A 23,320-nucleotide genomic window follows, 5' to 3' on the forward strand; every position below is an offset into this window, starting at 1 on the left:
GATCTGTTTGTCGACGGGACGTTCAACGCTAATCTCCTCCTTATTTTTTCATGCTTAGCACAACGCATTTGGAGAAGTTATTCTCTTTTTCGAGTGATTTGTGTACATAAATATTTCTTGTGATATTTGCATGTAAACAATGTTTATGTAAACAAATTCACTTGAAAATCAGAATAAATTCTGGAAACGCGTGATGCTAAGCATGAAAAAATAACTGGTGCAGCTTTTCATTATTTAAATCATGAATCACACAGTTGCAGGCTTTTCGAAAACATCGATTATGATGAAGGAAATTAATTTCATTCTTCCTCTGCTCCCCATAACCCAATCGAATTTCCGTCCGTAACCAAGCCTTATCGTTGTGTCCATTTTCCAAGTTACTGTGTGTACATATGCCCTAAGTTACAATCGGTCAACCAAAGAAACCAAGTGCAGTATGGAAACATTTTCAGAAAGGTGATAAAGGCTTATTCAAATGTAAGCTGTGTGTGCTTGATTAATCGATTCGTTTAAAGAACTGGAAAGACCAATTAACCGACTATAATCGGCCATCCCTAGGTGCTTTGCTAGAGCAGTAGGCTGTGTGCTGCACCCTTACCTCCATCCATAACAACACAGACAGGACACCACGGACAGGCTCACGCAATGGGTACATCAGTCGCGATTAGGTGGCTGAACCTACAACCTAGCCCTTGGCATCGCCCACCCAACAATGCCATACGACTCCTCCTTTTGCCTCTTAATGAAGAAAAGACGGAATACGTTCATATACACAAGAAAATGTCCTGACTGATTCGATGACCCATCATCGCCTCGGCCAAACCGCCAAGGACAGAAACTTGAAATTTGGAGAGCTTGTCGATATATTACATCGGAGAGATCGTTCAAGAACAGATTTTTCGAAAATCCACCTCTAAGACGGTGGAATACACGATGAGAGGTTGTTGAAAATATGTCGCTATTAAGCCAATTTGAAACCAATAACTACCAAAATTGGTATTAGATTTCTCGGTCAGACATAAAAAATATATACCTGCTTCAGGATTTTTTGAAATTCAACCCGTAAGGGGAAGAAAATGGGGTGATTTTGTTTTGAAGCATTATTAAAGCCTCATCTACGAAAATTGATATTTCACTCCTCGTTCAGAAATTAAAAAGATAAGTGTTTCAATTATTTGGAAATTCAACCTCTAAGGGGGTGAAATAGGAGATGAAAATATTTATGAAAATACTTCTTTATATTAAAATATTGTTAAAACTAAATCTGTGATGGATATTTGACCTCTCGCTTAGAAATAACGAAGAACGTGTTTGCCTTAGTCAAATAGGCCTAGTTGACTAGCACTTTTGTGAAAAATCTTCAGCAGTCCTTAATCTATCTTCAAAGATAAGTCGTAGGGTCAGTATTGCCTCACGTGTTCCAACATTTCTAACGGAATCCAAAACTGATCTTCCCCGAAGTCGGCTTCTACCAGTTTTTCCATTCGTCAGTGAAGAATTCGTGTTAGTATTTTGCAGCCGTGACTTATTAAACTGATAGGTAATTTTCACTCCTGAGGAGCTAATTACGTTTCACAAAAACGATATTTTCTGAACCCGTGTTGGCTAGTTGTCAATAAATCTTCTCTTCGAGGTAGTTCAGAATGACATTGTTAATGGCATTTATTTACGCCAGCAGGTCTGGTAACATCACTAAACACAACAAAACTAATGCAGAATGAAATTTTCACACTGCTGCGAGATTTAAAAAGTAATGCATTCTGTTGGACGTTCTACCTGTCACAGAGTATTGCTATTCTAATCATTTGCATAACCACCGATGGTGTGCACCTGAACCAAGTTACTCTGACACCTCACCATGTCCTTTGGATTCTTCACTTCTTTTGCCAGACAGTGTAGATAACTGCATCATCTGCGAAAAGTTGGTTGCCGTTTATATTGTCTGACCATCGGTGACCGATCTCGAAATACACTTACGTTCAGAAAAAAAAAAAAAAAACAGAGCACCTTGAACGACTAGATATAGGACGTTCATATTCTCAGGACATGTACAGCATTATGTTCTGCAGAAACGATTAGCATTTCAGTCACCTCTGTTCAGCATGTGTCCTGTTGCCTAGTAAGCACACGGTTCGCCACGGGCCCTGATAACTTGTTCCACACGAGATGGCATCGACGCGCATAAGGCGCGAATAGCGTCCTTTGGTATAGCCACCCATGTTCCATTCACCTGGTTCCAATGTTCATCTGTGGTGGTTGGGATTGGGTCACAGCGCTGTACCAACCGTTTCACCATATCCCACACAATTTCGATTGGCGACAAGTCAGATCATCTGGCGGTCCAGGCTGATATTCTGTGACACCAAGAAGGCACGTGGCTGATATCCTGTGACACCAAGAAGGCACGTGTTCGTGCACCAACATGTGGTCGTGCATTGTCTTGTTGAAATATGGCTTGTGGAGTGGTGTCCAGAAAGGTTGCGGCTACGGTTCGTAGGATGTCATTCACGAAGGTCACACTGATCAAAGTGCCCTGGACACAGCTGTGATTTGTATTTGTGGTCAATAGCACCCCACACCATAAGGCTTTGAGGTGGTGCCGTATGTCTTCTGCGAATACACTCACTGCCATGCCGCTCCCCTTGCCAGAGGCTAACTACAACACGGCCATCTTTTTCAAACAAACTGAATCAGGATTCGTCCGAAAACGCTATCTGATGCCATTCCTATCCCCAGTGACATCTTTCCCTGTAGCACTGCCGTCTAGCATGTTGCTGCACGTTCGTCAAAGGTAGGCGGAGAAGTGGACGACACGCACGCAACCAGTGCCGTAATAAACGGCGACTGACTGTTACCCCTGACAGTGTACCATGTGTTCCACTATTGCGCCAGAGTCGAGGAGGACGCAGATCTGCCCTGCAATGCCATTCGGATGAGATGTCGATCTTCTCGGAGTGTGGTCTGGGTGGTGCGACCTGACCCATCTACGGCCTTCCGTGAACCATTCTGCGCACACCCGTTGCACCTCCGTAACACTTCGTCCCACACGAGCAGCAATTTCCCGGATGGGTGCATCACATTCTCTCATGCCAATAATGCGCCCTCTTTTAAACTCACTGATTCGACGACCCGTTTCGCGCACATCTGCGAGGTACCCTACACGTCTGCTCGAGTCACACTGATCCGCTACCTTCTGTTTACAGCGACAATGAGAGCCGCACGCACATCTTACGGTAGGTGGTGCTGCGCCGCGATATCGATGTTGACCTTGAACCCGCGGGCCGACATGGTTCATGCTTCTGCAGAACGTACTCATGCACATGTTCCGTGACTACGAACGTTCTATCTCTAGTCGTTCAAGGTGCCTTGTTTTTTTTCTGAACACGGGTGCACGATCCTCTATCAATCGTATAACTGTGGCCATAGTTGTCTCTGACAGCCTGAGGTCTATTTTTGTAGCCACCGCCTGGCCCTCGCCTCCTCGGCCACCGGCAGCAGAGGCCAGTGACCACGCGGCCAGCTGAACGTCGCCCTGTCCTCGGAGGCCGCGCCAAACCAGTTGGGCGCTAGGCGGCTAGGCTGCAGGCACAGGTCAGCGAACCGCTCCGCTCCAGCGCCCCGTGCTGGTCACGCAGAGAGACACAAGCCCCCGTCTGTTACTTTTTTTTATTTTGGCGTGAGACGGCGCTGTTTCTTTCGCTTCGAGTCTTTCGATGCATAACGGCCTTTCCACACGGCCGCTTAACGACACAAGCATGGGACACCCCACAGCTGTTTCCCTGCCGAAGCCAGTGACAGTGTGGATCACAAGAGTACACTTGGAAAACTAAAGTTTTATGGCATTTATAGCATCCCTCTTACATGGCTGAAGGCTTACCTTCGTAACAGAAAGCTGAGGGTCTTAAACATATAGCCACAGGAGTGAAACTAACCTCAGAGAGGAAGAACATGACGTAATATTTGTTATGATCCCCGTTTTCAAACTGGAATTGGCACTAAATTCTTCAGTGAAAGCCAGATCTACATCTACATACATACTCCACAAACCACCGCACGGTGCATGGCGAACGATACGTTATACCACTACAACTCATTCCCTCTCCTGTTCCACTTGCAAATAGGGCGAGGGAGAAACTACTGCCTAAAAGCGTCCGTGCGAGCGTTAATGTCTTTCATCTTGGTGGTCCTTACGCGAAATGTAGGGCGGCGGCAGTAAAATCGTTCTACAGTCGGCCTCAAACGCCGGTTCTCTAAATCTGCGCATTAGTGCTTTGCCGAAAGCCGATCGTCTTCCCGCCAGGGATTCCCAGTTGAGTTCACCACGCATCTCCGGAATATTTGTGTACTGATTGAACCAATCGGGCGCGGGACTAGCCGAGCGGTCTCAGGCACTGCAGTCGTGGACTTTGCAGCTGGTCCCGGCGGAGGTTCGAGTCCTCCCTCGGGCATGGGTGTGTGTGTTTGTCTTTAGGATAATTTAGGTTAAGTAGTGTGTAAGCTTAGGGACTGATGACCTTAGCAGTTAATTCCCATAAGATTTCACACACATTTGACCATTTTTGAACCTATCGGTAACACATCGAACCCCCCCTGTGAATCGCTTCGATGTCTTCGTTTGATCCGACCTGGCGGTGATCCCAAAAACGCTGACAGTACTCAAGAACGTGTCGCACTAGCGTTATGTAAGTCGTCTCCTTTGTGGATGAGCTACACTTTCCCAAAATTCTCCCAATAAAACGAACTCGCGCGTTCGGCTTCCTTTTGCAACGTTACGGCTATATATTTAATCGAAATGACTGTGTCAAGCTGCACCCTACTAATGCTGTATTCGGACGTTACATGACTGTTTCTCGTACTCGTCCGCATTAAGCCACGTGCCCATTCCATTTCATATCGTTCTGCAGTGTTACGCCTACATATCTAATCGACACGACTGTCACGCTTCACTATCAGTTCTGCAGTCGGACATTACGGGATTGTTTTTCCTCCTCATCTGCATAACACTCCAACTCAAAACTTTGTCTAAGTTATCTTGTATCCTCCTGAAGTCACTCAACGACATCTTCCCGTGCGCGACAGCATTATCAGCAAAATACCGCAGATTCCTGCCCACCCTGTCCGTCAGATCATTTATGTATACAAAGTACAATAGCGGTTCTGTCCACACTTCCCTGGTGTACTACTGATACCCCTGTATCTGATGAACACTCGCTATCGAGTGCAACGTACTTAAGAAGTCTTCGAACCACTTACATATCGCGGAACCTAGGCCTTCGCTGCATGTGTCTTCACTTGGTTAAGGTGTTTTGTTCGCATTTGTATGTTGTCTGGAAAGATCACTACATCATCTAGGCAGTCGACTGTGAGATTCATATATCAGTATCCTAGCGCTGCCCCATTTTATACCACCGAACTTTTTATTTTTTTCCGCCAGTCTCGGATGATCTTTTCTGAAACACAGCTGAAAAGCAGCAGCGACAATCCATCTCCTTGTCTCACTCTTGTCCCTATTTCAAAGGCATCCGACATCTCTCCTCTGCACTTCAATTTGTAGGCGGTGTTGGTTAAGGTTTGTTGTATAATCGTTTTTCTGTTGTTGGATCAAATGGTGCAAATGGCTCTCACCACTACGGGACTTAACCTCTGGGGTTATCAGTCCCCTAGACTTAGAGCTACATAAACCTAACTAACCTCAGGACATCACACACATCCATGCCCGAGGCTGGATTCGAACCAGCGACCGTAGCGGTCGCGCGGTTCCAGACTGAAGCGCCTAGAACACCTCGGCCAAAGCGGCCGGCTTTTGTGTTGTTATCTGGATTTGTAAGGATAGTAGTTTCAATTACTGTATTTCCCATACTTTTAATCTACGAACAGGTAGTAGGATTACGAAGTTTCGGACGTTTCCGTAGTACCATGGTAATCATAAGGCGATGAGCCATTAAAACAATTTTCCAGTTTTCTGTTAAAACTGACTGCGAGGAAAAAATAAAAAAAAATTGTTAAAATGGCTCTAAGCTCTATGGGACTTAACATCTGCGGTCATCAGTCCCCTAGACTTAGAACTACTTAAACCTAACTAACCTAAGGACATTACACACATCCATGCCCGAGGCAGGATTCGAACCTGAGACCGTAGCAGCCGCGTGGATTCGGACTGAAGCGCCTACAACCGCTCGGCCAGAGCGGCCGGCCACGAAAAAATCAACACAGCACATTGTCCTGTATGTAATTTTTGTTTAAAATTATGTCGAAAGAGAAAGAATATGAGTAGGAGAAACTATTTTTCCAATGGTTTAAATGATCTGCTACTTTAGTTAAGACTGATTGCGACAAAGAAATCGAAACCGTACCTTTGCACAGCACAGCAGAGCACAGCATTTCCTTTCCAGCAGCCGTTTTTAACAGAAAACCCTCACATTGTTGTTTAAAAAAACCATACAGCCACTGTCTGTCTGAACGTTTACTGAAGTATCGTTTAAAAATCTGTTATAAATCAGTCACATAGTCACAACTTCTAGAGATTTGTGGTTAACAACGTTTCTCCTTTACATGTTTCATATATTTCCATTGATGCGGCAGAGAAACTAGTATAGGCATAGTTATTCAAATACAGAGATACGTAAACATGCAGAATACGGCCCTGCGGTCGGCAACGCCTTTATAAGACAACAAGTGTCTGGCGCATTTCTTAGATCGGTTACTGCTGCTACACTGGCAGGCTGTCAAGATTTAAGTGAGCCTCAACGTGGTATTATAAACGGCACACGAGCGATGGGACACAGCATCTCCTAGGTAGCGATGAACTGGGTCTTCTCGTACGACTATTTCACGAGTGTACCGTGTATATAAGGAATCCGGTAAAACATCAAATCTCCGACATCGCTGCGGCCGGAAAGAGATCCTGGAAGAACTGGACCAACGACGACTGAAGAGAATTGCTCAACGTGACACAAGTGGAAGCCTTCCGCAAATTGCTGCAAATTTCAGTGCTCGACTATCAACAAGTGTCAGCGTGCGAAACGTTCAACAAAACATCATCGATATGGGCTTTCGGAGCCGAAGGCCCACTCGTGTACCCTTGATGACTGCACGATACAAAGCTTTAAGCCTCACCTGGGCCCGTCAACACCGACATTGGACTGTTGATGACTGGGAACATGTTGCCTGGTCAGACGAGACTCCTGTCACATTGTATCGAGCGGATGGACGTGTGCGGGTATGGAAACAAACTCACAAATCCATGGACCGTGCATGTCAACAGGGGACTGTTCAAATCCCTATCACGGTATTACGCACGCTTGTCACATTGGCTCGAAGTGCATCGCCATACTCAAACAGTGTCGCGCCTCTGCTTGCAGTGGAAAGCAATGCCTGACGCCGGATCGTCCCTGTGGACGGGCGACGCGTCAGGTCGGCGTTCGGCGTCGCTCCTGCGGGCATATCGGGTGGCGCTCGGCTGCGGTGACGGTGAGCAAACACAGCCAGCTGATTGCTTCGCTCTCCGCTTACCGCGTATCGGCTGTCGCGCAGCCCAGCGAGTGATTGCCTGCTGCTCGTCTCCAAAAACTCCTAATACTCTCTGATTGTTTGTCACGAGAACAAATACACCAACCCGTCGCTTTTTTAAAATTGTATTTACGCCAAGAAGCGTCTCGACTTTTCACCGATCTTCAGTTGCATATTTACTAACAATATAGGAACAAGTTGTACAACGGTATAGTAGAAAATTTAAGGCAAAGAAATGTCAGCCTATAGTGACAACGAGAAAAAGAAGAGGTCTATGCGGTAAACATGACAGTGGGTGGGGTACAACTCATAATGCTGGAAAATTTGAAGTTGCTGGGGAGTATAATGGAAGAAATCACAAACAGCTAACTGAACATTTAATATAACGTGACAGACTTATTAGAGAGGTACACCACAATAGTTGCTTATAATAATTAATTTAATGGCTCTGAGCACTATGGGACTTAACATCTGAGGTCATCAGTCCCCTAGAACTTAGAACTACTTAAACCTAACTAACCTAAGGACATCACACACATCCATGCCCGAGGACGGATTCGAACCTGCGACCGGAGTGGTCGCGCGATTCCGGCCGGCTTATAATAATTAATCTTCATTAATGACAGACTGTTTAGACATTTATCGCCACTGTCAAGCATGTGCCAATACAATTTTTCGTGAGGCTGTTTATAAATTTGACTCGTTTATGCATGCCGATGTGGCCGAGCGGTTGTAGGCGATTCAGTCTGGAACCGCGCGACCTCTACGGTCGCAGGTTCGAACCTGCCTCGGGCATGGATGTGTCGGATGTCCTTAGGTCAGTTAGGTTTAAGTAGTTCTAAGTTCTAGGGGACTGATGACCTTAGATGTTAAGTCCCATAGTGCTCAGAACCATTTGAACCATTTTTTGACTTGTTTATATTGAAGTGACTATACTGTACGCAGATCTAGAATAATGTGGCGTTCATATTACGTCATTATTGAGCTGTCTTACAACTGTCAGTGTTCTTATTATATGGTAAGACACGTTAATTACGGTTTGACAGTAGTTTGAAATTTCTAGTGTTACCAAAGATAAATGTGACAAAATTTAATTAGTAAAATAATATCTCTGTTCATCGGTATAATCTTTGTAAACAAATAGCGACTCAATCATACAATTGTCAAACTACTGTCAAACCATAGTTGACGTATTATTTTCAATATATTTATGTAATTTACCATGTAATCAACACATTGACAGTTACAAGACAGTTCACTAACGACGTAGTATGGACGTCACATCATACTACGAGTATAATATAGTCACTTTAATATAAATGATATTCGAATTTGTACACGGCCTCACCAAAATTGCATTCGCAGCTACTTGTCATTGGTGATTAATGCTGAAACATTCTGTCGTTAATGAAGAATAGTTTTTATAAGCAGCTTTTCTCGTGCATCTTTCTAATAATCATATCATTATCTGACCTCCTACGCGGCTGGCTCTAAAGGAGAAAGCCGGCCGGAGTGGCCGTGCGGTTCTAGGCGCTACAGTCTGGAGCCGAGCGACCGCTACGGTCGCAGGTTCGAATCCTGCCTCGGGCATGGATGTGTGTGATGTCCTTAGATTAGTTAGGTTTAATTAGTTCTATGTTCTAGGCGACTGATGACCTCAGAAGTTAAGTCGCATTGTCAGAAGAACTATATGAGACGAAGACGCCCCAGAAAAGTAAGATTATTGTATCCACATTCCTAGTTTTCCAGAAAGTGTCTGACATGGTGCCCCACAGCAGATTCTTAACGAAGATTCGACCATACAGTTTCCCAGATACTTTGCTGGCTAGAAGCCTTCTTAAAAATATAACTCAGTACGTTGCCCTGGACGGTGAGTGTTCATCAGAGACAAGAATGTCTGCAGCGCCCCAGGAAGTGTGATAGGACAGCTATTATTCTCTGTATACATAAATGATCTGGTGGACATGGCGAGAAGTCATCTGCGACTGTTTGCTGATGATGCTGTGGTGTCCGGGGAGATGTCATCATTGAGTGACTGAAGGAGCATACATGACGACTTAGACAAAATTTCTGGTTGGTGCGATGAACAGCAGTTCGCCTTAAAAGTAGAAAAACGTGAACCAAAGCATATGAGTAGGAAACCAAACCTATAATTTTCGAATAAAGCATTAGTACTGTTTTGTTTGAACAGTCAAGTCCTTCAAGTATCTAGGCAGAATGTTGCAAAGCGATATGAAATGCAACGAGCATGTAAGGATTGTAGTGAGGAAGGCAAATGGTCGACTTCGTTTTATTGGAAGAGTTTCAGGAAAGTACAGTTAATCTGTAGGAGGCTACATATAGGACGCTAGTGCAGGCGCGCCCGCAGGTTTTTGTCTCAGTAGGTGCAAAAAATGTTCACCATATAAAGCGTTTAAAAACACTGCTCATGCAGTGAACGCAGTTGGATTTAAGTTAACAGTCCGGAAAAAACCGGTTCACTACACTCAACTGCGTAAACTGCACTTGAAGCCAGCAGAGGTACTGGCTTCGTCTTTATTTTCTCCATCAGCACAACTACTGGAATTTTTAATAGTAATGGTTGCGTTTGACTCACCCTTTTCCTCAGATACCTCATCATATCTTCTTCGACACCTCCACTTTCATTTGTAGTTTTCATTCGCTTATGAGGTACAAAAAACTTACGTATATCGGTCATTTTGCCACTGTATACAATGCGCTTTTACTTTCACAACGCACAAACGTCTATGCAAACCACAATCATGCACCACCGTGCACTTACAACTCACAATGAATTTACACAACCCTTAAAGCGATGCGATGCCGAACCAAACTGAGCGATGACTAAAGAACAGAAGCTGAAATCGTACCACAGTGGGGGAGGGAGGAAGGGGTTTTGGTTCAACAATGAAACAGCGCGGTGTCCATTAGACCGCAAGCCAGCGACTTTGAGTTTCGCGCGATCGTTTGGAGCGGTTTCTTGCGATGGATGTGGAAATATTTATGCGATATGTTCCTATTAGAACATAGCAAGACTCATCTAGAACGTTCCGGAAATGAAGGTAGCTCACGCCACACCTTGCTAAATCACATTCTTTGACAGTAGTTCCAATGACGAATATTGCCTACTTCTACAGACAAGTAGCGATATTAGTGGCCACACAGTACCCTCGACCACTTCTTCAGCAAACGAAAAGGAACATAATACAATACGCTAATTTAAATTAGCGTCTGACAATTCTTAACCATTATTTGAAATTTGAAAGAATAAAATTTTGCCGAGTTTGTTTTGTTGTGCAATTGTATTATGTTGCCAGTTGAAGTTTATGAAGAGGTTTGTACCTAGTGAGGTGGGAACAGAGAGGGTGACATTTTAGTACCATGTAAGTCAACATTAACTCTCACCATGGGTACCATTCTTAATGGGACCACGTACACATGTGGTAGTTTGTCGATCGGCAGATTCGCTTTATTTTATTATAGCTTATTAGTAATGCCCAGAGTTTGTTAACATGTAAACGGTCTTTCCTTATCAGATATGCATTGTTTACGGTTACTAAAGTCTCGAATATTCCGGCTATAGATATCTATCTTTAATTTTGTATTTTTCGTCATATAGATACTGTATCGTAGATTATTTTTCAAAGAAGATATCATTTTTTTACGTATGTGTTTAACGTCCCTTTATGACACAACTGACTCTCTTAATATGTAAAGAAAGAACAATGGGCGTGCCTTCAGGGAAAACGCTTAAATTTTGTTCAAGAATGCATTTGTAAAAGTTAACAATAAACTGCAACTGCCCCCCCCCCCCTGCCCTCCTGCGGGCGCCACTGCGCTAGTGCAATCTGTACTTGAGTACTGCTCGGTTGTTTGGGATCCGTACCAAGTCGGATTGAAGGGCAATATCAAAGCAATTCACAGTCGGGCTGCTAGATTTGTTATTGGTAAGTTCGAGCAACAAGAAAATATTACGAAGATGCTTCGGGAACTCAAATGGAATGCCTGGATGGCGACGCTGTTTTCGAGGACTGCTATTGGGAAAATTTAGTGAACCGGCATTTGGAGCTGACTGTAAAACGTTTCTACTGCCGCCAATGTATATTTCGTGGAAGGACCACGAAGTGTTCAGGAGCCAGTGACGCCACTTAAGGTGCTGCAGTCATAGTGCCAAATGATAGGGCTCTTCCAGGCCGTGTGAGTGATCTTTACCGAAACCCCCCTGGAAGACCAAGGTAATAACACTGACCCATATACCTGAAGAAGAAGGAAAAAAACAAAAAAAAAAAAAAAAAAAAAAAACACTACAGCTGGCGTGAAGTTTCGCTCGCAGAATTGACGGCAATCTTCAGAGACTGACCTTGTCGAACTTCTCCTCGGAGAGGGCGGCCGTGCCGAGCACGGAGTACTTCTGGAACTGGCGGCGGATGTCGGGGTCCTTGTACGTGTGCCACGGGTACTTGATCGTCTCCAGCCACTGCTGCTTCTGGAACTTGGCGTGCTCCGCCGACACGTTTAGCTGCAACAAAGGAGAGCAAAAACGTACATTAGAACATGTGTCGAGAAATAAGGATAGCATGCTTCAGGACACTTAGCCTTCTGACTTTTGCAGCACGGTACCTAGTATTTATCCTCCTCAGACGTTCTGAAGCATAAATGACACATCCAAATACTATTTTTTTTCCAAGTCAGGGAAGTCTCTGTGCCTGACTGTAGCGTGTACAAATTATGCGCTTGCAGTGCATTGCATGTTTTCTTTTCTGCGTGTTTCCGGCAGGTGGCAGCAACATCTGCTTAAATGAAGTTGTTTATCGCAATGTCAGCATGTCTTCGAGAAAAAAAGATAATTTCTATTTGTTTTTAGTAATTTTGGACTAGAATGTATTTGGAACACGCTATAATTTCCCAAGATACCGTAAACTATCTAATTAGCGATTTTTTTTTATTTCATCACAACAATACAGCAACATATGCAGAGAACTGGAAAACAGTATCCTGCTTGGTATTTTATTTTGATTATAAGCTTACGTCGGCTTTATCGCCTTCATCAGTATATGTCCTGACGTTGTAGATGGACATATGTCAACTTTGGGTAAACCATTACTGCTCTCTCTGTAGTTGTTGGTTGTAATATTATTTTCAGCAACGTTTTATATTGTTCAATAATTTGCTGTTGCTCGTATATCATAAGAAATTTTTTAATACCTGATAAGAAAACCTATTATAATATACGTGCAACAGCAAATTGTTGAATAGCTTTAAAACTTTGCTGAAAAAAATATTTACAGCCAACAACTACAGACAACAATAGCGGTTTACTGAAAGCCGACATATGTCCATCTACAACGTCAGGACATATACTGATGAAGCCGATGAAGCCGAAGTAAGCCTATACACCAAACTAAAATGTGAAGCAACATCCTATTTTACAATTCTCTGCATAACGTCCTACTGTGACATTAATATATGCTGCCCACGATACAGAAACAGCTACATGTATTTATCGATGTAGCACTGGGACGACGACCTCCACTGCAACACTCCAATGGCACTGATTTCATTATTTTAAGGTGTCTAAGTTTTCTGAGTAATGTACATATGCCAGTTATTTTCTAACATAAATATTATTCGATTTGAAGACGCTCTAAAATTTTGGCGAAGCACATTAATTTCTTAAATTTAGTCTTTTTATCTTATTTTGTCTCAGAACAATAAAAACTTTTCATTCATGAAGCTAACACACACACACACACACACACACACACACACACACACACACACACACACACACACACAAACCAACAAACAAACCAAGCTACCTCTAGAGCTATCTTACTCCCACAGCATTTCTACTCAAATAATCATTCCTGTACACACCAAATTCGGTTGAAACATCTAGGTGACTAAAATTTTGAGGATCGGTCTTGAGTCGTGCTTCGTAGTTCTACTGGTAGAAAAAGTGCCGGCTAAAGGCACACATGCCGCGTTCGTGCTCCAATGCGGCCGACAGTTTTACTCTGTCAGGAAGTTTCACATCAGCGCATATTCCGCTGCAGGGTGAAAAATAAACTCTAAATTTGATTGAAAATGTTCCTGGCGTTCCTGAGTTATGCTTTCATGCCACCTCCACCGCAACCCCTATGAGGGCAGGTGCATGTCATTCCCACAGTGCTTATTCCAATATAGTACGTCATGTGTGTACTAACAAGGAGAGGTCCCTAGCGCAGGGACTGACTTTTTGAAATCATCTATGTGGTGCTGTAGGTTAAGGTCCCAGGAATCAAACTTCGCTGCCATTCACCCTGGTGGGCCGTCGTTTACGAAAGATAGATGACAAAAAATTTCGGAATTTCGCGTGATGTCTTCAGCTTTTTTTTTTTTTTTAAAAAAAAAGAGAGTTAATAGACTGATCGCGCAGCGTAACGCTTAAAGTACGGACCGCAAGTGCAAGAAGTTGTGGGTTTCAATCTTGTCAGGTGCTTTGAAATTTTTTATTTTCAATTATTAATTGAGTTAAATGTATTGTTATTTCTATTCCTTTGTCACATCATTTTAATCACCATATTAATTTTTTTCAAATTGCAATCATTTTCTGTTCTATTGCCCTTTTTCCAGTTGAGGTCTTTGTGCGTGTGAATTTAATTATTTTTATTTATGTAACAACACTTGAAAATGCCGATTTAAGACGAAATAATCTATTCACTTTGACTTTGGTTCAAATGGCTCTGAGCACTATGCGACTTAACTTCTGAGGTCATCATTCGCCTAGAACTTAGAACTAATAAACCTAACTAACCTATGGACATCACACACATCCATGCCCGAGGTCGCGGTCGCTCAGTTCCCGGCTGTAGCGCCTAGAACCGCACGGCCACTCCGGCGGCCCTTTGACTTTGCAATTGAGTTAAAAATTTATTTTTCGTTACAAGATAACAATTAGTTTGCTCGGCAATGTATTACAAAATGGAGAAAGGAACACAGATGAAGATGTAAATGAAAGAAGGGATTGTAAACAAAACGAAATTCAAGCAAAATAAGGAACCGAAATAATGAATGTAATAACGTGGACAGAAGTACAGGATGACAAAACGTAAGAAGTTAATTAAAATCACATGCACAAAGATTCAAAACGTCGATCTCATTGCTGGGGACTTGTCCTTGTACGTTTGGTTGCAATCGATACGTTGATTTAGGAAGATATGTGGGACATACATACATACATACAATGACACTATGATACTCAAGACATCAAATACAAATCACGTGTCGGAATAGACACCTGCGCTCCCACTCTCCCTAGGCAACATTTTCTGTCTCGCATTTTTGTATGCTTCATCAGAAGTGATTCCGAGCTCATGGGCAACAGTTTGACAACTGTCCTTTTTCAAAGTGCGATCTTTGTATAGACTACTTTCGATGCCACATCGCTCTCGTCGTAGGCGAAACGCATTTATGAAATTCATAGTTCTCTCGTTTGTCCAGTTCTCCACTCTACAACAGGCAAAACAGGGTGCTACATGTATGCGCGCAAACTCTGGAACAGAAGCGAAACGATACAGGTTTCTCTCTGACACGTGACTGCAGCAGGGAAGAAAGGTGAGAGCAGGACCCTTGGTGAAAAAACACCGGCACTCACTCGTCAGTACTTCGGTAACTATCTGCAACATCAGCAATATTGCCCGGCCATACCGCAAAATTGCCTTCTACTGCAGCCACATAGCAGCAATATAGACGGTAAACGCTACTGCGGCCAAATATTTCCGCAAAATACGGCCCACATAAAATTGGTAATTCGAACTATTTCGTCAGTTTGCAGACAACTGCTGCTTCTTTTCAGTGTTCGCGACGCTATCTGTTTCCTCAACAGATACACAACATACTACAGTACACAAACCAATTGCAAGAATGACTTCAAAGACGTACAACTGTTTTACTTTGGCGGAACAAAAGCGTGTTATCGATACCGTGGAACGTGGAGTGGGAAAAACAATACAGGATGCAGCCAGCGAACTCGGGATTCCGTCACACTTGCTGCCGAGACTCTTGAAGCAGGCACTAAAATTACTGAAACTGTAACGTAAGGAAGGAGGAAGCGGACACAGCGAATTGAGTTCCCACGTCTTGAAGAGTGATAACTGAAATGGCTCAAGGACTGAACAGACAGAACGCCGCGTCCAGCGGCAAGGCCACGCCACACAAGTGAGAGCGGCCGAATCCGCGTTATTCAGCTGTGCATGGGACGGGGCAGCTACCGCCGACGTGGACGCGGGCGGGAAATGCAGTCTCACGTCACACAGCGCACACATCTCACGGGATGTTGAAAGTTGCCTCTTACGTGAGGAAGACATTTTTACCAGTTTTAATAAATTATTGTCTCTTATTGATGTATTTACGATAGTTAGGAAGTGCTGTAGTCCGTAGCCAGCCATGATTCGGCTAGCATTTCCCACGCTGGCTGGCTAGGTGACGAAGCGACCGTATGTCGCGCGTAGTGGGGTGGGGCTCGGCGCTGGACCGTAGCAACAAGCGTCAGCCTGGGAAATATACATGACCGGAAGTACCACCATCTTGGCGCCAAAGTCACCGATTTTGTTTATTTATATTTAACAATTAAAGTCATTTATGAGAACATGAATACTAGGAGGAGCCACTGGATGTTTAAAACTATTTATCATAATTTTGCCTCGTTAAAATTCACACCCGCTCAATAACAAACGCATATCTTAGTACCGTAAGTACGAACTTGATCGGAAATCCACGAACTGTGACGAAACTAGTAAGAGATACGGACTGCGCGCCTAAGTCGGCAGTCGGCGTTAAGAGCTCTTCCTGTCTTGTTCGATGGTAGCCAAATTCTCGGTTACGAGTAGTTTGTGACATGAGTGTTTCATTATTGATCTAATAGGAAAAAAGTTATATTACGGCATTCTGAATGTTAATTTCGAATAAACAGACACCCCAAAGTTGATCGACAGCAATTTCAGATAATTGGCTTCCACCGACAGAGACATCCAATGCGCCAATGAAGAATCTGCGCGGGACAACATTTACGAGAGCTGCACCGCGCACAGGTAGGAGGAAATCCGACGACACGACCCACCAAGGCGGATCAAGGAAGGTCCGACTTACACTCGCAAATTCCATGTAGGAATGCTGACCAGTTATACTGTACGTCACATATACCACCCTCTACGGACTCGTGGCTAAGCTGAGTAATAACAGTATCAGTTTAGAAGATAGGGGATCTTGCGACGTGCCGGTTAGCGTGATTTGTGGCTGCAGCTCTCTCCAGCGGCAGCTGTCGGCTGTCGGTTGCATCTGGCTCGCAAACCACGCAGATTGTTTACGAAGGTGGGCGAGTAATCAATTCCCTCTGTTAGCTCTATTAAAAGGCACATCTCCTATCTTATCCATATGCTAACAGTATTGTTCTGTCTGTCGTATACAAAAATAAAAATTTCAATATCCACGAAAATATTATAGGAAAAACTGGAAAGTTCCATGGCCAGTCAGTAAGGATATCAGGTTATAAAGTTTCATAAAATCAGAGAAACTCACTCTTGAGAGAGAGCGCGCACTTATTACATACATAACACCAAATATTACAGAAAATATTTGTATTATGGTTCAAATGGCTCTGAGCACTTATGAGGTCATCAGTCCCCTAGAACTTAGAACTACTTAAACCTAACTAACCTAAGGACATCACACACATCCATGCCCGAGGCAGGATTCGAACCTGCGGCCATAGCGGACGCGCGGTTACAGACTGAAGCGCCTAGAACCACTCGGTCACTACGACCGTCTAACAGCGAAAGTCTTTTATGAAATATTTTAACTAAAGTTCAGTCTTGATCACAACACTTACGTCTCAATGACATAGGTGACCGGTTTCGGTTATATTTATATAACCATATTCAGACCCATGGCTTCCTTGGAGGATGGTAGGCGGAGCTCTCCTCAGCTGCCCCACTCTGATCTCCAGGCCGAGAGTGCTCAGGAGGGCCGGCCTAAGTGGCCGAGCGGTTCTAGGCGCTACAGTCTGGAACCGCGCGACCGCGACGGTCGCAGGTTCGAGTCCTGCCTCGGGCATGGATGTGTGTGATGTCCTTAGGTTAGTTAGGTTTAAGTAGTTCTAAGTTCTAGGGGACTGATGACCTCAGAAGTTAAGTCCCATAGTGCTCAGAGCCATTTGAACCATTTTGCTCAGGAGGATGTCTCCATCAGGAAATTTGTTAACAGCGAATATAAATGGTAGCGTGGTGATTCTCTTATAGCACGTGACCATAAATGTGGTGTATATATGTTTCCACGTTTCAGTACTTTAGGTGCCGGCCCTGGTGGCCGAGCGGTTCTAGGCGCTACGGTCGCAGGTTCGAATCCTGCCTCGGGCATCGATGTGTGTGATGTCCTTAGGTTAGTTAGGTTTAAGTAGTTCTAAGTTCTAGGGGACTGATGACCTCAGATGTTAAGTTCCATAGTGCTCAGAGCCATTTGAAACATTTCAGTACGGTACTTTAGGTGTCCAGAGTACCTTATTGTACAATTTATGTTTCTCTCTCACATATACGCTGAATGACAGTCACTGAAAGTTAGTTTATACATGTCTGTTTTGCTGAATTCACTTGAAGTTGTGCAGAGTGTTTGTAATCTTGCTTTGCAATGTCACTACGAACCACAACAATACATAACAGAACGTTTCCCTCTTCATCTCATATATTCTTGTCTGATTATTCCAATAACTGAGGACAGAACTAGCTTATTCACATCCTTTAAACAGCAAAATCCGCGATGTAGCGCACGTCTCGAAGCATGGAACATCGTGGAATCCACTCCGTCCAAGGAGGCTAAAATATAAGCTCCTCGAAAGAATACGCTGTACCTTCACTTATCCTAATCTCCTTCATCCTGCCACGGATATTGGACGCACGGCGACCAAGCTGTCGGCCGATGTTATCGGGCGACCTCTGGCGACCGTTGTCGGTGATGCTCTGATCTCAGCCTTAGATCGGTATTACACTATCAAATTCCTCTGACAAAGTTGCTTTGTCAAATATATTTCCCATGGTGCAATAGGGGACTTTTGTCAGATGTTGCCTTCCGTCAACTTTATCTGACAAATCTAGCGCTTCGCTTTAGATTTGATCACAGAAAACGATTTTCTGTTTAGCGAAAGCCGCTAGCATGTATAAACACGCAGCGAAACGATGGTGTGTTTGTATATGGACTGGAGAACCACATTCAAAATGCAAACGGGGTCGTATTTCGGTGCTTGTTGTGGCGTTATAAATATGGAAAGATGTTTTACGATCTAGGATGAAATCAAATGTTTTTGCTTTTTCAGGTAAGGAGATGGAAATCCACTCTCTTGCCTTAACCCGAATTAGAATAGTCTCCACTGACAGATTTGTATAAGACTTCCAAACTAGGAAAGATGAAAGAAAAGTTCATTGTCACCATTGATGTTTATTTGTTCGTTGAAAAGGCAATTAAGGAACTGTTGTTGTTTGTCAAGGGCACAAAATTAGCACAAAACGATTCATCGGTGATGCATCAGTAATAGCTGAAAGTGAATAAGAATTGAGTTTTGTGCTAGATGTAATGAAAGATGTGCTAGCTGAAGGTTTAGATATGCACAGAAAGAAGAAAGTGTAGCAGGCGGACATGGCAGAGAACTGAATGTTGCAGCCGGGAAAATGAAACGCGATAGGTATGCGCAAGGCATAGAAGCAAGGACAAGGCCAACAGGTGTTTTATAAGAATAAATAGCGGCTAATGTATAAGAACGTAGAAATCGTGTCTAGCTTTGAATGCATTAAAATGACCGTGAAATCCGTAAATAAATTTGGAAAACTAGCTACTGTCGGCGTATACAGTGCGAAAGAACTTCGGAAGCAGGCGGATATACTCATCAGTTCTACTTGTCGGCGTACTCAATATCAGCACAGTGGTGGTAAGGGGCAAGTGTTGTGTGATGTTTTCTTACAAAATTGTTAAGGCTTTCGTGGTCACTTGGTGACGAAGTGCCTGTTGGTTTCTGTCCCTGCTTCTTCGGCCGATGTTTGTTTGACGATTTTTCTGACGTTCCACCAGCACGAGTGGCTGTCACTACCAAAGTTCCAGCCTCCATTGCTGATGGCAAAGGAGAGTGAAGCACTGACAATACCAGCCACCTCGTGCTGGCGAAAACGTCAGAAAAAACTCGCCACACAAACGTCGGCCGAAGAACCCTGACAGAAACCGACAGGCAATTTCTCGATGTTTTCTTACTTCAGAAGCGGATTTAGCAAGTATGAAAACCTCGGGCGTCTGAAACGTGCTCCTGAGAAACTTTCTCCTTCCCGCGTGCAAACTCTTTTTCTGTCCAAAGAGTGAGGTCGACGCTAGAAGGGTACAGGAGGAGAGTGGAGTCACATGGCGGCTGTGGCGAGAAACACATCGAGAAAACAACACAGCTGCGTCTAGCGACATCTAAGACACACCTGTACTGCTTGCAAAGATCATTAAACACTATTTTGAATGCCATCGAAGCAATTTTTATATAGAAACCCGCCGAATGGACTAAAAATATTTAAAGCGAATTCACTCCAAAGGTTGGTTTCTTCAAGACCTCAGTGCTGTATTACGCATCGTCCTTCTGAACGTGGGATTGAATGACCGAGCCAGATATAGTTTCACATTAACATAAATGGTTACTAGAGGTGAAGTGAACAGTAAGAACACTAAACTTTCACAACGGAGTACAACATCCATTACAACAATACGAAATGGACAGGGGTGTTAATGCTGCACACCTCTACAGAATCAAAGTTTTAACCTCTCGATGTCACGAAGATCACCCATCAGAAGTTGATCAATTGCTGCTCGGCTACGTCATTCAGCAGGACAAACCTTGTAAGGCAGTCGTCAAACTGGGAATTCCTTCACTTGGAAGTGTCACGAACCTTGCCCGACAGCCAAAACTCTGCGTCAACACCGGAAGAAACTTTCAAGAGACAAACATTTATCTTCCAAGTTATGAATACACCGACCCAGTGGTGAACACCAGCAGCTGCTACCATAAGAAAAAGAAGAAACTGTATGCAACCATTTAGTCATTTTATAACTGGTTATTTGGGTACAGTGTTAATCTCTTGCCCGATTAGTTATTTAATTCCAAGGATGATCCCCACAACGTTCACTACAGTGAAAAAGACTTGCCAGTTCCACGACCCAGTCATATTAATATAACAGTCGCCTATGTTCGATGCCGCCGGCCGGTGTGGCCGTGCGGTTCTAGGCGCTACAGTCTGGAGCCGAGCGACTGCTACGGTCATAGGTTCGAATCCTGCCTCGGGCATGGATGTGTGTGATGTCCTTAGGTTGGTTAGGTTTAAGTAGTTCTAAGTTCTAGGGGACTGCTGACCACAGATGTTAAGTCCCATAGTGCTCAGAGCCATTTGAACCTTTTTTTTTTTGTTCGATGCCAACGTACAATAACGACTCACAGACAGCAGGTGGCGGCACTAACAGTGGAGGGTATATTAAGCGTGTCAGGCGGATTCGAAAAACAGTGTACTCGTTGTCGTAATGCGGAATCGCAGCGATGTATCGGTCGTCCAGAAGTGCATGATCATTTGCTTTCGGGCCATGGGTGGAGCATTCCCGAAAAGGCTAAGTTTTTAAACTGTTCGCATGCCGCTGTGGTTAAAGTAAACCGCGCATGTGAAAATGGCGCTATCCTAAACCGCCAACGAGGCAACTGTGATGCACAACGTGTCATACATGACGGGCGAACGACGGCTGCGGAGATGTGTCCGGGCGAACAGAGGAGCAACTGATATGAATCTTCCCGGCAGATTAAAACTGTGTGCCGGACACAGACTCGAACTCGGGACCTTTGCCTTTCGCGGGCATGTGCTCCACCAAGATACGGAGAAGAGATTCTTTAAAGTTTGGAAGGTAGGAGACGAGATACTGACAGAAGTAAAGTTGTAAGGGCGGGGCGTGAGTCTTGCTTGGGTAGTTCAGATGGTAGAGCACTTGCCCGCGAATGGCAAAGGCCCCGGGTTCGAGTCTCGGTCCGGTACACAGTTTTAATCTACCAGGAAGTTTCATATCAGCGCACACTCCGCTGCAGAGTGAAAATCTCATTCTGGAGACGAGTAACTGTTTGCAAATGACCGCCAGATGTATCAAGGGGCTGTCAACAGTGTCTCCCCAACAACCGTTCAGAGAATTTTGCTCTGCATAGGCCTCCGCAGCAGGAGCCTGATTCATGCACCCATGCTGACTGCCGTTTGCAAGCCGGTACCGCAACTGGACGTCCACTGACTGGTGACTGGTGGCCTTTTTAGATAATAATAATAATGAGCGTATGGCACTGGTGGCCGGGAGACCCCTCGCGGGGGCCACTACGGCGACTGGCGAGTGAATGAGGATGAAATAGACACAACACCCAGTCATCTAGAGGCAGAGAAAATCCTTGACCCCGCCGGGACCCCGTGCCCGGGAAGCGAGAACGCTACCTCAAGACCACTAGCCGCGGACGCCTTTTCAGATGAATCGCGTTTTATGTTCCATCGGCGTGTAAGGAGTGAAATGTCTGAAAGCAAAGAAGAATCGTCGGAAGAGCCCAGGCCGGAGCTTTATTGTCTGAGGAATGTTTTCGTGGCATTCCCTGGGTAATATGGTCATTCTGGAAGGCAATAGGGGTCAACACAAGTACGCATCTATCCCTAGGGCCCATGTCCACCCCTATACGCAGTTTCAATATTATGAAAAGGGAAGTTGCTACTCACCATATAGTGGAGATGCTGAGTCGCAGATAGCACAACAAAAATACTGTCACAAATAAGCCGCGCGGTCTTGGGCGTCATGCCACGGTTCGTGCGGCTCCCCCCGTCGGAGGTTCGAGTCCTGCCTCAGGCATGGGTGTGTCTGTTGTTCTTAGCATAAGTTAGTCTAAGTTAGTTTAAGTAGTGTGTCAGACTAGAAACCGATGACCTTAGCAATTTGGTCCCTTAGGAATTCACACACTTTTGTTTTTGTCACAAATAAGCTTTCGGCCAGCACAGCCTTCGTAAAAAATGGACCACACACACGAACACACAGGCACACACACACACACACACACACACACACACACACACACACACACACACACACAACTTACACGCATATGATAGCATTCTCTGGCAACTGGTAGTTGCTACTCACCATGTAGTGGAGATGCTGAGGCGCAGATAGCACAACAAAAAGAGTGTCACAAATAAGCTTTCGGCCAGCAAGACCTTCTTCAAAAAATGGACGACAGACACACTCAAGCAAACGCAACTCACACACACATGACAGCAGTCTCTGGCAACTGAAGCAGCATCTCCGCTGTATGGGGAGTAGCAACTTTCCTTTTCGTAATACTGCTACATTCCACACTGGATTTTCCTATACGCAGTGTGTGTTTCCTGGGCACGATGGTATCTAGCAGCAGGGTAATGAAACATGTACCACAGCACGCTGTGTAAGTGTGTAGATCGAAAAGCAGCAGTATGAGTTTATCCTACTCTACAGGCCACCAAACTCCGTGGATTCAAACCCATTCGAGAATCTGGACGGCCACCTCGGGTGGGCTGTTCGCGCTATGGATCCTCAGCAGAGAAACATGGCGCAGCTGTCCACGACTCTGGAGTCAGCACGGCTCCACATTTCTTTTGGTACCTTCCAGAACCTTACTGACACTCTTCCTGCACGTCTCATAGCAGTCTACCCATCGACACGGCGCAGCGGTTAGCACACTGGACAAGCATTCGCGAGGACGGCGGTTCAAACCCGC

At 44.5% G+C, this 23,320-nt stretch overlaps 1 protein-coding gene across 2 annotated transcripts in view; it reads right to left on the reverse strand.

The window, feature by feature from the left end:
- The window catches only part of LOC124718909 (angiotensin-converting enzyme-like), a 284,445-nt gene that overhangs the window by 62,918 nt on the left and 198,207 nt on the right, over positions 1-23,320 (reverse strand). For both annotated transcript variants that reach the window (XM_047244559.1, XM_047244558.1), the window contains exon 3: positions 11,870-12,028. In XM_047244559.1, coding sequence (XP_047100515.1) covers positions 11,870-12,028 — 159 coding nt within the window. The remainder of the gene's footprint in view (positions 1-11,869; positions 12,029-23,320) is intronic.

This window comes from Schistocerca piceifrons, chromosome 10, assembly GCF_021461385.2.
Source record: "Schistocerca piceifrons isolate TAMUIC-IGC-003096 chromosome 10, iqSchPice1.1, whole genome shotgun sequence".
Classification (NCBI taxonomy): Eukaryota; Metazoa; Arthropoda; class Insecta; order Orthoptera; family Acrididae; genus Schistocerca; species Schistocerca piceifrons.